Genomic DNA, 17,835 nt, shown 5'->3' with positions numbered 1-17,835 from the left:
CTTAAGTCTGTCACACAGTAACAAACAGTTAACAACAATGCATCTTGTATATACCATAGACATATTATATGTGAAAGTGAAGGCTTTTATATTATATGTGAAGAAAAAAAATTGTTCCCAAAAATGAACAATCATATATATATATTTTTGTGCATTCATCGTGCATCCCTAATGTATCTCATCTCAGCCCCTTTGTGAACGTCACATCACTTTATTATAATCCTTTGTACTTGTCTTTGCATTTTGTTCATGCTTTCTTAAAGTTGACCAAACCAAACCTCTCTCTCTCTCTGTCTGCCAGAACCCTAACACTGGGTCTGGTGCTGCTGGTGGTGCCCTTCCTGCCAGCATGTAATGTCTTCTTCAGGGTGGGTTTCGTCATCGCTGAGAGGGTCCTTTACCTGTCATCGGCTGGATACTGCCTACTGCTGGCCTACTGCCTCGGCCACTGCTGCTCCTACTGGACCAAACACAGGGTAGGTTTGGCTAGACCACAGCATATCACGAGTCACGACACACAACTGGATCTCAGTCCTGGTGACATTTAAGAAATCTAAAGGGTTGGTTTGTTCTAGTAGGGACCTCAATCTGATCTATCGTTTACAAGATGGTCTCTCTACCCTACCCCCGTGCTGTAATATGTATTCCCTATCATGCAGTATCTATTAGGTTATGCATCTAAATGCCTATAGGCACCAGTGCAGGCCATGGGGCCAAAAAAACATATGCTGGGAAAGTATCAACGGAGTGCTGGGCCATCACTAGCCTGCCCTGGAATAGGGCATAGTATTAGTAGTGGCGGCCATTTCCGGAAAATAGTTGTATAGATTATTTAAGCCTGGAACCAAACCATCCGCAGGCTTCTGGTGAGTCATGATCATAAAACATTAGGTTGTGTAAACAAAATCACACCCGTGTGAAGTGAGGGGCGCTCTTATCATCGTACATCATCATGACGTAACATGTCTATTTGCTCAGACACTTGATATGATGTAAATTCTCCAATCATTGTCAATGGGAAGACGAAAATCTACACTAATGGCTGAATATAGGAGGGGCTAGCGCCCGTCAATTCTTTTTTGAAGAGCACAAAAAGGGTATTTATTAAATATAGTAATATAATTGTTTTGACTTAGAATAAAATGTTTTATGAAATAATTTATATAATTATTTTTGGAAATCTATTAATCTATTATTCCCATAAATATCACATATTTTGCCTTATGTCTTTATCTTTGCAGAGACTGCTGTGTGTGTCTCTTGTCGCTCTGCTAAGTTTATATGTAGCTCGCTGTGCTCTCCGCAGTCACCAATGGAGGTCAGAGCAAAGCCTCTTCACCAGTGCCCTGTCTGTCTGTCCACTCAACGCAAAGGTACAGTTGTACACCTGTCCTCAGTCAGAAAGGGGACATGCCATTTATTGTACTACCAAATCTAGATGATGCTCATTACTTCCTCTCTCTGTCTCGCTCTCTTTCTTGTTAATACAGTTGCTCCTAGTTCCTACTGCGTTTGGACTGAATGTGGTGTAACTTTACTTAACTTTTGTAGCATTATATGTGCAGCTAATTTGCAATTTTTATCCTTTAAATAAGTTTGAATGAAGGGTATGTTCTGGTGGATAAGCCTTTAATTTAGATATTGAGTTGAATCAGTGATGGTTTATGTATTGCAGGGGTTCCCCTATAACTGCATAGTGTTGTGAGCATAGTGCCACCTAAATAGCGAAAAAGCTTTATCACATGACAACCACACCCAAACGCCGGTTTCAATCAAAAATACAGATGAGTAAAACGGGAGAGGGGGCTGATGAGAAAAATGGGAAAAGTGTGAGGTACAGATAATAATATTAATTTTGAATTATAATAATAGTATAATCATTTTAACTCGGGGCTTAAAGGGACACTTCACCCTTTTTGCAAAAAAATATATGTTAATGACATTTAGAAGCTTTAGAACACTTTCCTGGGGGTCTTTATGTGTGTAATATGTGGTTTTAGATTGTAGCAGTGAGCCTGTTGTCTCTGATGTCATGGACACTGGGCTCACTTCCTTCCTGGACTACATGTTGTCTCAGTAAGACAGCTCTCCCCCCTATCCACAAGGATGAGCAGTGCACCAAAGAATTATGGGAATTGTAGTCCAGGAAGGTAGTGAGACCAGTGTCCATGACATCAGAGACGACAGGCTCACTGCTACAATCTAAAATATCTAAAACCACATATTACACACATAAATACCCCCAGGAAAGTGATCTAAAGCTTCTAAACGTCATTAACATATATTTTTTTGTAAAAAGGGTGAAGTTTTTAAAGTTCTCTGTCCTGGGGACAGATTTAAGTCCTGAGGATCTCATAGGGGTCATTTAATGAGATCAGTGCAGATTTGCAAAAAAACATTTTCAGTCTTTTGGCTTTTTTTGGCTTTAAGCCCTGTGAACTATATACCTAAAACATTATTTTACACTTTTTTACACACAAAAGTGTAAAATAATGTTTTAGGAGCTGTTTCTCAACAACCAAAGTGTCAAATAATGGTTAGAAGCTGTTTTTCAACAACCAAAAGTGTCAAATAATGTTTTAGGAGCTGTTTCTCAACAACCAAAAGTGTAAAATAATGTTTTATGAGCTGTTTCTCAACAACCAAAGTGTCAAATAATGGTTAGAAGCTGTTTTTCAACAACCAAAAGTGTCAAATAATGTTTTAGGAGCTGTTTCTCAATAACCAAAAGTGTAAAATAATGTTTTAGGAGCTGTTTCTCAACAACCAAAGTGTCAAATAATGGTTAGAAGCTGTTTTTCAACAACCAAAAGTGTCAAATAATGTTTTAGGAGCTGTTTCTCAACAACCAAAAGTGTAAAATAATGTTTTAGGAGCTGTTTCTCAACAACCAAAGTGTCAAATAATGGTTAGAAGCTGTTTTTCAACAACCAAAAGTGTCAAATAATGTTTTAGGAGCTGTTTCTCAACAACCAAAAGTGTAAAATAATGTTTTATGAGCTGTTTCTCAACAACCAAAGTGTCAAATAATGTTTTAGGAGCTGTTTCTCAATAACCAAAAGTGTAAAATAATGTTTTAGGAGCTGTTTCTCAACAACCAAAGTGTCGAATAATGGTTAGAAGCTGTTTTTCAACAACCAAAAGTGTCAAATAATGTTTTAGGAGCTGTTTCTCAACAACCAAAAGTGTAAAATAATGTTTTAGGAGCTGTTTCTCAACAACCAAAGTGTCAAATAATGGTTAGAAGCTGTTTTTCAACAACCAAAAGTGTCAAATAAGGTTTTAGGAGCTGTTTCTCAACAACCAAAAGTGTAAAATAATGTTTTAGGAGCTGTTTCTCAACAACCAAAGTGTCAAATAATGGTTAGAAGCTGTTTTTCAACAACCAAAAGTGTCAAATAATGTTTTAGGAGCTGTTTCTCAACAACCAAAAGTGTAAAATAATGTTTTATGAGCTGTTTCTCAACAACCAAAGTGTCAAATAATGGTTAGAAGCTGTTTTTCAACAACCAAAAGTGTCAAATAATGTTTTAGGAGCTGTTTCTCAACAACCAGAAGTGTAAAATAATGTTTTAGGAGCTGTTTCTCAACAACCAAAGTGTCAAATAATGGTTAGAAGCTGTTTTTCAACAACCAAAAGTGTCAAATAATGTTTTAGGAGCTGTTTCTCAACAACCAAAAGTGTCAAATAATGGTTAGAAGCTGTTTTTCAACAACCAAAAGTGTCAAATAATGGTTAGAAGCTGTTTTTCAACAACCAAAAGTGTCAAATAATGTTTTAGGAGCTGTTTCTCAACAACCAAAAGTGTAAAATAATGTTTTAGGAGCTGTTTCTCAACAACCAAAGTGTCAAATAATGGTTAGAAGCTGTTTTTCAACAACCAAAAGTGTAAAATAATGTTTTAGGAGCTATTTCTCAACAACCAAAAGTGTAAAATAATGTTTTAGGAGCTGTTTTTCAACAACCAAAAGTGTAAAATAATGTTTTAGGAGCTGTTTCTCAACAACCAAAGTGTCAAATAATGGTTAGAAGCTGTTTTTCAACAACCAAAAGTGTCAAATAATGTTTTAGGAGCTGTTTCTCAACAACCAAAAGTGTAAAATAATGTTTTATGAGCTGTTTCTCAACAACCAAAGTGTCAAATAATGGTTAGAAGCTTTTTTTCAACAACCAAAAGTGTCAAATAATGTTTTAGGAGCTGTTTCTCAACAACCAAAGTGTCAAATAATGGTTAGAAGCTGTTTTTCAACAACCAAAAGTGTCAAATAATGTTTTAGGAGCTGTTTCTCAACAACCAAAAGTGTAAAATAATGTTTTAGGAGCTGTTTCTCAACAACCAAAGTGTCAAATAATGGTTAGAAGCTGTTTTTCAACAACCAAAAGTGTCAAATAATGTTTTAGGAGCTGTTTCTCAACAACCAGAAGTGTAAAATAATGTTTTAGGAGCTGTTTCTCAACAACCAAAGTGTCAAATAATGGTTAGAAGCTGTTTTTCAACAACCAAAAGTGTCAAATAATGTTTTAGGAGCTGTTTCTCAACAACCAAAAGTGTAAAATAATGTTTTATGAGCTGTTTCTCAACAACCAAAGTGTCAAATAATGGTTAGAAGCTGTTTTTCAACAACCAAAAGTGTCAAATAATGTTTTAGGAGCTGTTTCTCAACAACCAAAAGTGTAAACTAATGTTTTAGGAGCTGTTTCTCAACAACCAAAGTGTCAAATAATGGTTAGAAGCTGTTTTTCAACAACCAAAAGTGTCAAATATTTTTTTAGGAGCTGTTTCTCAACAACCAAAAGTGTAAAATAATGTTTTATGAGCTGTTTCTCAACAACCAAAGTGTCAAATAATGGTTAGAAGCTGTTTTTCAACAACCAAAAGTGTCAAATAATGTTTTAGGAGCTGTTTCTCAACAACCAAAAGTGTAAAATAATGTTTTAGGAGCTGTTTCTCAACAACCAAAGTGTCAAATAATGGTTAGAAGCTGTTTTTCAACAACCAAAAGTGTCAAATAATGTTTTAGGAGCTGTTTCTCAACAACCAAAAGTGTAAAATTATGTTTTAGGAGCTGTTTCTCAACAACCAAAGTGTCAAATAATGGTTAGAAGCTGTTTTTCAACAACCAAAAGTGTCAAATAATGTTTTAGGAGCTGTTTCTCAACAACCAAAAGTGTAAAATTATGTTTTAGGAGCTGTTTCTCAACAACCAAAGTGTCAAATAATGGTTAGAAGCTGTTTTTCAACAACCAAAAGTGTCAAATAATGTTTTAGGAGCTGTTTCTCAACAACCAAAGTGTCAAATAATGGTTAGAAGCTGTTTTTCAACAACCAAAAGTGTAAAATAATGTTTTAGGAGCTATTTCTCAACAACCAAAAGTGTAAAATAATGTTTTAGGAGCTGTTTTTCAACAACCAAAAGTGTAAAATAATGTTTTAGGAGCTGTTTCTCAACAACCAAAGTGTCAAATAATGGTTAGAAGCTGTTTTTCAACAACCAAAAGTGTCAAATAATGTTTTAGGAGCTGTTTCTCAACAACCAAAAGTGTAAAATAATGTTTTATGAGCTGTTTCTCAACAACCAAAGTGTCAAATAATGGTTAGAAGCTTTTTTTCAACAACCAAAAGTGTCAAATAATGTTTTAGGAGCTGTTTCTCAACAACCAAAGTGTCAAATAATGGTTAGAAGCTGTTTTTCAACAACCAAAAGTGTCAAATAATGTTTTAGGAGCTGTTTCTCAACAACCAAAAGTGTAAAATAATGTTTTAGGAGCTGTTTCTCAACAACCAAAGTGTCAAATAATTGTTAGAAGCTGTTTTTCAACAACCAAAAGTGTCAAATAATGTTTTAGGAGCTGTTTCTCAACAACCAGAAGTGTAAAATAATGTTTTAGGAGCTGTTTCTCAACAACCAAAGTGTCAAATAATGGTTAGAAGCTGTTTTTCAACAACCAAAAGTGTCAAATAATGTTTTAGGAGCTGTTTCTCAACAACCAAAAGTGTAAAATAATGTTTTATGAGCTGTTTCTCAACAACCAAAGTGTCAAATAATGGTTAGAAGCTGTTTTTCAACAACCAAAAGTGTCAAATAATGTTTTAGGAGCTGTTTCTCAACAACCAAAAGTGTAAACTAATGTTTTAGGAGCTGTTTCTCAACAACCAAAGTGTCAAATAATGGTTAGAAGCTGTTTTTCAACAACCAAAAGTGTCAAATATTTTTTTAGGAGCTGTTTCTCAACAACCAAAAGTGTAAAATAATGTTTTATGAGCTGTTTCTCAACAACCAAAGTGTCAAATAATGGTTAGAAGCTGTTTTTCAACAACCAAAAGTGTCAAATAATGTTTTAGGAGCTGTTTCTCAACAACCAAAAGTGTAAAATAATGTTTTAGGAGCTGTTTCTCAACAACCAAAGTGTCAAATAATGGTTAGAAGCTGTTTTTCAACAACCAAAAGTGTCAAATAATGTTTTAGGAGCTGTTTCTCAACAACCAAAAGTGTAAAATTATGTTTTAGGAGCTGTTTCTCAACAACCAAAGTGTCAAATAATGGTTAGAAGCTGTTTTTCAACAACCAAAAGTGTCAAATAATGTTTTAGGAGCTGTTTCTCAACAACCAAAAGTGTAAAATTATGTTTTAGGAGCTGTTTCTCAACAACCAAAGTGTCAAATAATGGTTAGAAGCTGTTTTTCAACAACCAAAAGTGTCAAATAATGTTTTAGGAGCTGTTTCTCAACAACCAAAAGTGTAAAATAATGTTTTAGGAGCTGTTTCTCAACAACCAAAGTGTCAAATAATGGTTAGAAGCTGTTTTTCAACAACCAAAAGTGTCAAATAATGTTTTAGGAGCTGTTTCTCAACAACCAAAAGTGTAAAATTATGTTTTAGGAGCTGTTTCTCAACAACCAAAGTGTCAAATAATGGTTAGAAGCTGTTTTTCAACAACCAAAAGTGTCAAATAATGTTTTAGGAGCTGTTTCTCAACAACCAAAAGTGTAAAATAATGTTTTAGGAGCTGTTTCTCAACAACCAAAGTGTCAAATAATGGTTAGAAGCTGTTTTTCAACAACCAAAAGTGTCAAATAATGTTTTAGGAGCTGTTTCTCAATAACCAAAAGTGTAAAATAATGTTTTAGGAGCGGTTTCTCAACAACCAAAGTGTCAAATAATGGTTAGAATCTGTTTTTCAACAACCAAAAGTGTCAAATAATGTTTTAGGAGCTGTTTCTCAACAACCAAAATTGTAAAATAATGTTTTAGGAGCTGTTTCTTTGGCAAATTATTTTGGGAGGCAAATTATTTTGGCAAATTATTTTGGCAAATAATTTTGGGAGGCAAATAATTTTGGGAGGCAAATTATTTTGGGAGGCAAATTATTTTGGGAGGCAAATTATTTTGGCAAATTATTTTGGGAGGCAAATTATTTTGGGAGGCAAATTATTTTGGGAGGCAAATTATTTTGGCAAATTATTTTGGGAGGCAAATTATTTTGGCTAATTATTTTGGGAGGCAAATTATTTTGGGAGGCAAATTATTTTGGGAAATTATTTTGGGAGGCAAATTATTTTGGCAAATTATTTTGGGAGGCAAATTATTTTGGCAAATTATTTTGGGAGGCAAATTATTTTGGCAGGCAAATTATTTTGGCAAATTATTTTGGGAGGCAAATTATTTTGGGAGGCAAATTATTTTGGGATTATTATTATTAATTTGCCAAAATAATTTGCCTCCCAAAATAATTTGCCAAAATAATTTGCCTCCCAAAATAATTTGCCTCCCAAAATAATTTGCCTCCCAAAATAATTTGCCAAAATAATTTGCCTCCCAAAATAATTTGCCAAAATAATTTGCCTCCCAAAATAATTTGCCTCCCAAAATAATATTTGCCTCCCAAAATAATATTTGCCTCCCAAAATAATTTGCCTCCCAAAATAATTTGCCTCCCAAAATAATTTGCCTCCCAAAATAATTTGCCTCCCAAAATAATTTGCCAAAATAATTTGCCTCCCAAATGGCTAATTTGCCTCCCAAAATAATTTGCCAAAATAATTTGCCTCCCAAAATAATTTGCCTCCCAAAATAATTTGCCTCCCAAAATAATTTGCCAAAATAATTTGCCTCCCAAAATAATTTGCCTCCCAAAATTATTTGCCTCCCAAAATAATTTGCCTCCCAAAATAATTTGCCAAAATAATTTGCCTCCCAAAATAATTTTCCAAAATAATTTGCCTCCCAAAATAATTTGCCAAAATAATTTGCCTCCCAAAATAATTTGCCTCCCAAAATAATTTGCCAAAATAATTTGCCTCCCAAAATAATTTGCCAAAATAATTTGCCTCCCAAAATAATTTGCCTCCCAAAATAATTTGCCTCCCAAAATAATTTGCCAAAATAATTTGCCTCCCAATTATTTTGGGAGGCAAATTATTTTGGGATTATTATTATTAATTTGCCAAAAGAATTTGCCTCCCAAAATAATTTGCCTCCCAAAATAATTTGCCTCCCAAAATAATTTGCCAAAATAATTTGCCTCCCAAAATAATTTGCCAAAATAATTTGCCTCCCAAAATAATTTGCCAAAATAATTTGCCTCCCAAAATAATTTGCCAAAATAATTTGCCTCCCAAAATAATTTGCCTCCCAAAATAATATTTGCCTCCCAAAATAATTTGCCTCCCAAAATAATTTGCCTCCCAAAATAATTTGCCAAAAGAATTTGCCTCCCAAAATAATTTGCCTCCCAAAATAATTTGCCTCCCAAAATAATTTGCCTCCCAAATGGCTAATTTGCCTCCCAAAATAATTTGCCAAAATAATTTGCCTCCCAAAATAATTTGCCTCCCAAAATTATTTGCCTCCCAAAATAATTTGCCAAAATAATTTGCCTCCCAAAATAATTTTCCAAAATAATTTGCCTCCCAAAATAATTTGCCTCCCAAAATAATTTGCCTCCCAAAATAATTTGCCAAAATAATTTGCCTCCCAAAATAATTTGCCAAAATAATTTGCCTCCCAAAATAATTTGCCTCCCAAAATAATTTGCCTCCCAAAATAATTTGCCAAAATAATTTGCCTCCCAAAATAATTTGCCTCCCAAAATAATTTGCCAAAATAATTTGCCTCCCAAAATAATTTGCCTCCCAAAATAATTTGCCAAAATAATTTGCCTCCCAAATGGCTAATTTGCCTCCCAAAATAATTTGCCAAAATAATTTGCCTCCCAAAATAATTTGCCTCCCAAAATAATTTGCCAAAATAATTTGCCTCCCAAAATAATTTGCCTCCCAAAATTATTTGCCTCCCAAAATAATTTGCCTCCCAAAATAATTTGCCAAAATAATTTGCCTCCCAAAATAATTTGCCAAAATAATTTGCCTCCCAAAATAATTTGCCTCCCAAAATAATTTGCCTCCCAAAATAATTTGCCAAAATAATTTGCCTCCCAAAATAATTTGCCTCCCAAAATAATTTGCCTCCCAAAATAATTTGCCTCCCAAAATAATTTGCCTCCCAAAATAATTTGCCTCCCAAAATAATTTGCCTCCCAAAGTGTAAAATAATGTTTTATGAGCTGTTTCTCAACAACCAAAGTGTCAAATAATGGTTAGAAGCTGTTTTTCAACAACCAAAAGTGTCAAATAATGTTTTAGGAGCTGTTTCTCAACAACCAAAAGTGTAAAATAATGTTTTAGGAGCTGTTTCTCAACAACCAAAGTGTCAAATAATGGTTAGAAGCTGTTTTTCAACAACCAAAAGTGTCAAATAATGTTTTAGGAGCTGTTTCTCAACAACCAAAAGTGTAAAATAATGTTTTATGAGCTGTTTCTCAACAACCAAAGTGTCAAATAATGGTTAGAAGCTGTTTTTCAACAACCAAAAGTGTCAAATAATGTTTTAGGAGCTGTTTCTCAACAACCAAAAGTGTAAAATAATGTTTTAGGAGCGGTTTCTCAACAACCAAAGTGTCAAATAATGGTTAGAATCTGTTTTTCAACAACCAAAAGTGTCAAATAATGTTTTAGGAGCTGTTTCTCAACAACCAAAAGTGTAAAATAATGTTTTAGGAGCTGTTTCTTTGGCAAATTATTTTGGGAGTCAAATTATTTTGGCAAATTATTTTGGCAAATTATTTTGGCAAATAATTTTGGCAAATAATTTTGGGAGGCAAATAATTTTGGCAAATAATTTTGGGAGGCAAATTATTTTGGGAGGCAAATTATTTTGGCAAATTATTTTGGGAGGCAAATTATTTGGGGAGGCAAATAATTTTGGCAAATTATTTTGGGAGGCAAATTATTTTGGCAAATTATTTTGGGAGGCAAATTATTTTGGGAAATTATTTTGGGAGGCAAATTATTTTGGCAAATTATTTTGGGAGGCAAATTATTTTGGGATGCAAATTATTTTGGCAAATTATTTTGGGAGGCAAATTATTTTGGCAGGCAAATTATTTTGGCAAATTATTTTGGGAGGCAAATTAGCCAAATTTGCCAAAAGAATTTGCCTCCCAAAATAATTTGCCAAAAGAATTTGCCTCCCAAAATAATTTGCCTCCCAAAATAATTTGCCTCCCAAAATAATTTGCCTCCCAAAATAATTTGGCAAAATAATTTGCCTCCCAAAATAATTTGCCAAAATAATTTGCCTCCCAAAATAATTTGCCTCCCAAAATAATATTTGCCTCCCAAAATAATTTACCTCCCAAAATAATTTGCCAAAATAATTTGCCTCCCAAAATAATTTGCCAAAATAATTTGCCTCCCAAAATAATTTGCCTCCCAAAATAATTTGCCAAAATAATTTGCCTCCCAAAATTTTTTGCCTCCCAAAATAATTTGCCAAAATAATTTGCCTCCCAAAATAATTTGCCTCCCAAAATAATTTGCCAAAATAATTTGCCTCCCAAAATAATTTGCCTCCCAAAATAATTTGCCAAAATAATTTGCCTCCCAAAATAATTTGCCAAAATAATTTGCCTCCCAAAATAATTTGCCTCCCAAAATAATTTGCCTCCCAAAATAATTTGCCAAAATAATTTGCCTCCCAAATGGCTAATTTGCCTCCCAAAATAATTTGCCAAAATAATTTGCCTCCCAAAATAATTTGCCTCCCAAAATAATTTGCCAAAATAATTTGCCTCCCAAAATAATTTGCCTCCCAAAATTATTTGCCTCCCAAAATAATTTGCCTCCCAAAATTATTTGCCAAAATAATTTGCCTCCCAAAATGATTTGCCTCCCAAAATAATTTGCCAAAATAATTTGCCAAAATAATTTGCCTCCCAAAATAATTTGCCTCCAGAAATAATTTGCCAAAATAATTTGCCAAAATAATTTGCCTCCCAAAATAATTTGCCTCCCAAAATAATTTGCCAAAATAATTTGCCTCCCAAAATAATTTGCCAAAATAATTTGCCAAAATAATTTGCCTCCCAAAATAATTTGCCTCCCAAAATAATTTGCCTCCCAAAATAATTTGCCTCCCAAAGTGTAAAATAATGTTTTATGAGCTGTTTCTCAACAACCAAAGTGTCAAATAATGGTTAGAAGCTGTTTTTCAACAACCAAAAGTGTCAAATAATGTTTTAGGAGCTGTTTCTCAACAACCAAAAGTGTAAAATAATGTTTTAGGAGCTGTTTCTCAACAACCAAAGTGTCAAATAATGGTTAGAAGCTGTTTTTCAACAACCAAAAGTGTCAAATAATGTTTTAGGAGCTGTTTCTCAACAACCAAAAGTGTAAAATAATGTTTTATGAGCTGTTTCTCAACAACCAAAGTGTCAAATAATGGTTAGAAGCTGTTTTTCAACAACCAAAAGTGTCAAATAATGTTTTAGGAGCTGTTTCTCAATAACCAAAAGTGTAAAATAATGTTTTAGGAGCTGTTTCTCAACAACCAAAGTGTCAAATAATGGTTAGAAGCTGTTTTTCAACAACCAAAAGTGTCAAATAATGTTTTAGGAGCTGTTTCTCAACAACCAAAAGTGTAAAATAATGTTTTAGGAGCTGTTTCTCAACAACCAAAGTGTCAAATAATGGTTAGAAGCTGTTTTTCAACAACCAAAAGTGTCAAATAATGTTTTAGGAGCTGTTTCTCAACAACCAAAAGTGTAAAATAATGTTTTAGGAGCTGTTTCTCAACAACCAAAGTGTCAAATAATTGTTAGAAGCTGTTTTTCAACAACCAAAAGTGTCAAATAATGTTTTAGGAGCTGTTTCTCAATAACCAAAAGTGTAAAATAATGTTTTAGGAGCTGTTTCTCAACAACCAAAGTGTCAAATAATGGTTAGAAGCTGTTTTTCAACAACCAAAAGTGTCAAATAATGTTTTAGGAGCTGTTTCTCAACAACCAAAAGTGTAAAATAATGTTTTAGGAGCTGTTTCTCAACAACCAAAGTGTCAAATAATGGTTAGAAGCTGTTTTTCAACAACCAAAAGTGTCAAATAATGTTTTAGGAGCTGTTTCTCAACAACCAAAAGTGTAAAATAATGTTTTATGAGCTGTTTCTCAACAACCAAAGTGTCAAATAATGGTTAGAAGCTGTTTTTCAACAACCAAAAGTGTCAAATAATGTTTTAGGAGCTGTTTCTCAACAACCAAAAGTGTAAAATAATGTTTTAGGAGCTGTTTCTCAACAACCAAAGTGTCAAATAATGGTTAGAAGCTGTTTTTTAACAACCAAAAGTGTCAAATAATGTTTTAGGAGCTGTTTCTCAACAACCAAAAGTGTAAAATAATGTTTTATGAGCTGTTTCTCAACAACCAAAGTGTCAAATAATGGTTAGAAGCTGTTTTTCAACAACCAAAAGTGTCAAATAATGTTTTAGGAGCTGTTTCTCAATAACCAAAAGTGTAAAATAATGTTTTAGGAGCTGTTTCTCAACAACCAAAGTGTCAAATAATGGTTAGAAGCTGTTTTTCAACAACCAAAAGTGTCAAATAATGTTTTAGGAGCTGTTTCTCAACAACCAAAAGTGTAAAATAATGTTTTAGGAGCTGTTTCTCAACAACCAAAGTGTCAAATAATGGTTAGAAGCTGTTTTTCAACAACCAAAAGTGTCAAATAATGTTTTAGGAGCTGTTTCTCAACAACCAAAAGTGTAAAATAATGTTTTAGGAGCTGTTTCTCAACAACCAAAGTGTCAAATAATGGTTAGAAGCTGTTTTTCAACAACCAAAAGTGTCAAATAATGTTTTAGGAGCTGTTTCTCAACAACCAAAAGTGTAAAATTATGTTTTAGGAGCTGTTTCTCAACAACCAAAGTGTCAAATAATGGTTAGAAGCTGTTTTTCAACAACCAAAAGTGTCAAATAATGTTTTAGGAGCTGTTTCTCAACAACCAAAAGTGTAAAATAATGTTTTAGGAGCTGTTTCTCAACAACCAAAGTGTCAAATAATGGTTAGAAGCTGTTTTTCAACAACCAAAAGTGTCAAATAATGTTTTAGGAGCTGTTTCTCAACAACCAAAAGTGTAAAATAATGTTTTAGGAGCTGTTTCTCAACAACCAAAGTGTCAAATAATGGTTAGAAGCTGTTTTTTAACAACCAAAAGTGTCAAATAATGTTTTAGGAGCTGTTTCTCAACAACCAAAAGTGTAAAATAATGTTTTATGAGCTGTTTCTCAACAACCAAAGTGTCAAATAATGGTTAGAAGCTGTTTTTCAACAACCAAAAGTGTCAAATAATGTTTTAGGAGCTGTTTCTCAATAACCAAAAGTGTAAAATAATGTTTTAGGAGCTGTTTCTCAACAACCAAAGTGTCAAATAATGGTTAGAAGCTGTTTTTCAACAACCAAAAGTGTCAAATAATGTTTTAGGAGCTGTTTCTCAACAACCAAAAGTGTAAAATAATGTTTTAGGAGCTGTTTCTCAACAACCAAAGTGTCAAATAATGGTTAGAAGCTGTTTTTCAACAACCAAAAGTGTCAAATAATGTTTTAGGAGCTGTTTCTCAACAACCAAAAGTGTAAAATAATGTTTTAGGAGCTGTTTCTCAACAACCAAAGTGTCAAATAATGGTTAGAAGCTGTTTTTCAACAACCAAAAGTGTCAAATAATGTTTTAGGAGCTGTTTCTCAACAACCAAAAGTGTAAAATTATGTTTTAGGAGCTGTTTCTCAACAACCAAAGTGTCAAATAATGGTTAGAAGCTGTTTTTCAACAACCAAAAGTGTCAAATAATGTTTTAGGAGCTGTTTCTCAACAACCAAAAGTGTAAAATAATGTTTTAGGAGCTGTTTCTCAACAACCAAAGTGTCAAATAATGGTTAGAAGCTGTTTTTCAACAACCAAAAGTGTCAAATAATGTTTTAGGAGCTGTTTCTCAACAACCAAAAGTGTAAAATAATGTTTTAGGAGCGGTTTCTCAACAACCAAAGTGTCAAATAATGGTTAGAATCTGTTTTTCAACAACCAAAAGTGTCAAATAATGTTTTAGGAGCTGTTTCTCAACAACCAAAAGTGTAAAATAATGTTTTAGGAGCTGTTTCTTTGGCAAATTATTTTGGGAGGCAAATTATTTTGGGAGGCAAATTATTTTGGCAAATTATTTTGGCAAATAATTTTGGGAGGCAAATAATTTTGGCAAATAATTTTGGGAGGCAAATAATTTTGGGAGGCAAATTATTTTGGGAGGCAAATTATTTTTGCAAATTATTTTGGGAGGCAAATTATTTTGGGAGGCAAATTATTTTGGCAAATTATTTTGGGAGGCAAATTATTTTGGCAAATTATTTTGGCAAATTATTTTGGGAGGCAAATTATTTTGGCAAATTATTTTGGGAGGCAAATTATTTTGGCAAATTATTTTGGGAGGCAAATTATTTTGGGATGCAAATTATTTTGGCAAATTATTTTGGGAGGCAAATTATTTTGGCAGGCAAATTATTTTGGCAAATTATTTTGGGAGGCAAATTATTTTGGGATTATTATTATTAATTTGCCAAAAGAATTTGCCTCCCAAAATAATTTGCCTCCCAAAATAATTTGCCAAAATAATTTGCCAAAATAATTTGCCTCCCAAAATAATTTGCCTCCAGAAATAATTTGCCAAAATAATTTGCCAAAATAATTTGCCTCCCAAAATAATTTGCCTCCCAAAATAATTTGCCAAAATAATTTGCCTCCCAAAATAATTTGCCAAAATAATTTGCCAAAATAATTTGCCTCCCAAAATAATTTGCCTCCCAAAATAATTTGCCTCCCAAAATAATTTGCCTCCCAAAGTGTAAAATAATGTTTTATGAGCTGTTTCTCAACAACCAAAGTGTCAAATAATGGTTAGAAGCTGTTTTTCAACAACCAAAAGTGTCAAATAATGTTTTAGGAGCTGTTTCTCAACAACCAAAAGTGTAAAATAATGTTTTAGGAGCTGTTTCTCAACAACCAAAGTGTCAAATAATGGTTAGAAGCTGTTTTTCAACAACCAAAAGTGTCAAATAATGTTTTAGGAGCTGTTTCTCAACAACCAAAAGTGTAAAATAATGTTTTATGAGCTGTTTCTCAACAACCAAAGTGTCAAATAATGGTTAGAAGCTGTTTTTCAACAACCAAAAGTGTCAAATAATGTTTTAGGAGCTGTTTCTCAATAACCAAAAGTGTAAAATAATGTTTTAGGAGCTGTTTCTCAACAACCAAAGTGTCAAATAATGGTTAGAAGCTGTTTTTCAACAACCAAAAGTGTCAAATAATGTTTTAGGAGCTGTTTCTCAACAACCAAAAGTGTAAAATAATGTTTTAGGAGCTGTTTCTCAACAACCAAAGTGTCAAATAATGGTTAGAAGCTGTTTTTCAACAACCAAAAGTGTCAAATAATGTTTTAGGAGCTGTTTCTCAACAACCAAAAGTGTAAAATAATGTTTTAGGAGCTGTTTCTCAACAACCAAAGTGTCAAATAATTGTTAGAAGCTGTTTTTCAACAACCAAAAGTGTCAAATAATGTTTTAGGAGCTGTTTCTCAATAACCAAAAGTGTAAAATAATGTTTTAGGAGCTGTTTCTCAACAACCAAAGTGTCAAATAATGGTTAGAAGCTGTTTTTCAACAACCAAAAGTGTCAAATAATGTTTTAGGAGCTGTTTCTCAACAACCAAAAGTGTAAAATAATGTTTTAGGAGCTGTTTCTCAACAACCAAAGTGTCAAATAATGGTTAGAAGCTGTTTTTCAACAACCAAAAGTGTCAAATAATGTTTTAGGAGCTGTTTCTCAACAACCAAAAGTGTAAAATAATGTTTTATGAGCTGTTTCTCAACAACCAAAGTGTCAAATAATGGTTAGAAGCTGTTTTTCAACAACCAAAAGTGTCAAATAATGTTTTAGGAGCTGTTTCTCAACAACCAAAAGTGTAAAATAATGTTTTAGGAGCTGTTTCTCAACAACCAAAGTGTCAAATAATGGTTAGAAGCTGTTTTTTAACAACCAAAAGTGTCAAATAATGTTTTAGGAGCTGTTTCTCAACAACCAAAAGTGTAAAATAATGTTTTATGAGCTGTTTCTCAACAACCAAAGTGTCAAATAATGGTTAGAAGCTGTTTTTCAACAACCAAAAGTGTCAAATAATGTTTTAGGAGCTGTTTCTCAATAACCAAAAGTGTAAAATAATGTTTTAGGAGCTGTTTCTCAACAACCAAAGTGTCAAATAATGGTTAGAAGCTGTTTTTCAACAACCAAAAGTGTCAAATAATGTTTTAGGAGCTGTTTCTCAACAACCAAAAGTGTAAAATAATGTTTTAGGAGCTGTTTCTCAACAACCAAAGTGTCAAATAATGGTTAGAAGCTGTTTTTCAACAACCAAAAGTGTCAAATAATGTTTTAGGAGCTGTTTCTCAACAACCAAAAGTGTAAAATAATGTTTTAGGAGCTGTTTCTCAACAACCAAAGTGTCAAATAATGGTTAGAAGCTGTTTTTCAACAACCAAAAGTGTCAAATAATGTTTTAGGAGCTGTTTCTCAACAACCAAAAGTGTAAAATTATGTTTTAGGAGCTGTTTCTCAACAACCAAAGTGTCAAATAATGGTTAGAAGCTGTTTTTCAACAACCAAAAGTGTCAAATAATGTTTTAGGAGCTGTTTCTCAACAACCAAAAGTGTAAAATAATGTTTTAGGAGCTGTTTCTCAACAACCAAAGTGTCAAATAATGGTTAGAAGCTGTTTTTCAACAACCAAAAGTGTCAAATAATGTTTTAGGAGCTGTTTCTCAACAACCAAAAGTGTAAAATAATGTTTTAGGAGCTGTTTCTCAACAACCAAAGTGTCAAATAATGGTTAGAAGCTGTTTTTTAACAACCAAAAGTGTCAAATAATGTTTTAGGAGCTGTTTCTCAACAACCAAAAGTGTAAAATAATGTTTTATGAGCTGTTTCTCAACAACCAAAGTGTCAAATAATGGTTAGAAGCTGTTTTTCAACAACCAAAAGTGTCAAATAATGTTTTAGGAGCTGTTTCTCAATAACCAAAAGTGTAAAATAATGTTTTAGGAGCTGTTTCTCAACAACCAAAGTGTCAAATAATGGTTAGAAGCTGTTTTTCAACAACCAAAAGTGTCAAATAATGTTTTAGGAGCTGTTTCTCAACAACCAAAAGTGTAAAATAATGTTTTAGGAGCTGTTTCTCAACAACCAAAGTGTCAAATAATGGTTAGAAGCTGTTTTTCAACAACCAAAAGTGTCAAATAATGTTTTAGGAGCTGTTTCTCAACAACCAAAAGTGTAAAATAATGTTTTAGGAGCTGTTTCTCAACAACCAAAGTGTCAAATAATGGTTAGAAGCTGTTTTTCAACAACCAAAAGTGTCAAATAATGTTTTAGGAGCTGTTTCTCAACAACCAAAAGTGTAAAATT

General features: G+C 32.9%; 1 protein-coding gene across 1 annotated transcript in view; it reads left to right on the top strand.

Annotated features, from left to right (window-relative positions):
- The window catches only part of tmtc4 (transmembrane O-mannosyltransferase targeting cadherins 4), a 126,766-nt gene that overhangs the window by 6,452 nt on the left and 102,479 nt on the right, over positions 1-17,835 (top strand). Inside the window, exons 10-11 of the mRNA XM_080785147.1 lie at positions 302-476; positions 1,242-1,373. Of these exons, the coding sequence (XP_080641273.1) occupies positions 302-476; positions 1,242-1,373 (307 nt within the window). The remainder of the gene's footprint in view (positions 1-301; positions 477-1,241; positions 1,374-17,835) is intronic.

The sequence above is a fragment of the Protomyctophum bolini genome (assembly GCF_963924005.1).
Source record: "Protomyctophum bolini genome assembly, chromosome: 16".
NCBI lineage: Eukaryota > Metazoa > Chordata > Actinopteri > Myctophiformes > Myctophidae > Protomyctophum > Protomyctophum bolini.
The sequence above is the reverse complement of the archived record's forward strand: the minus strand, read 5'-3'. Positions and strand labels throughout refer to the sequence as shown.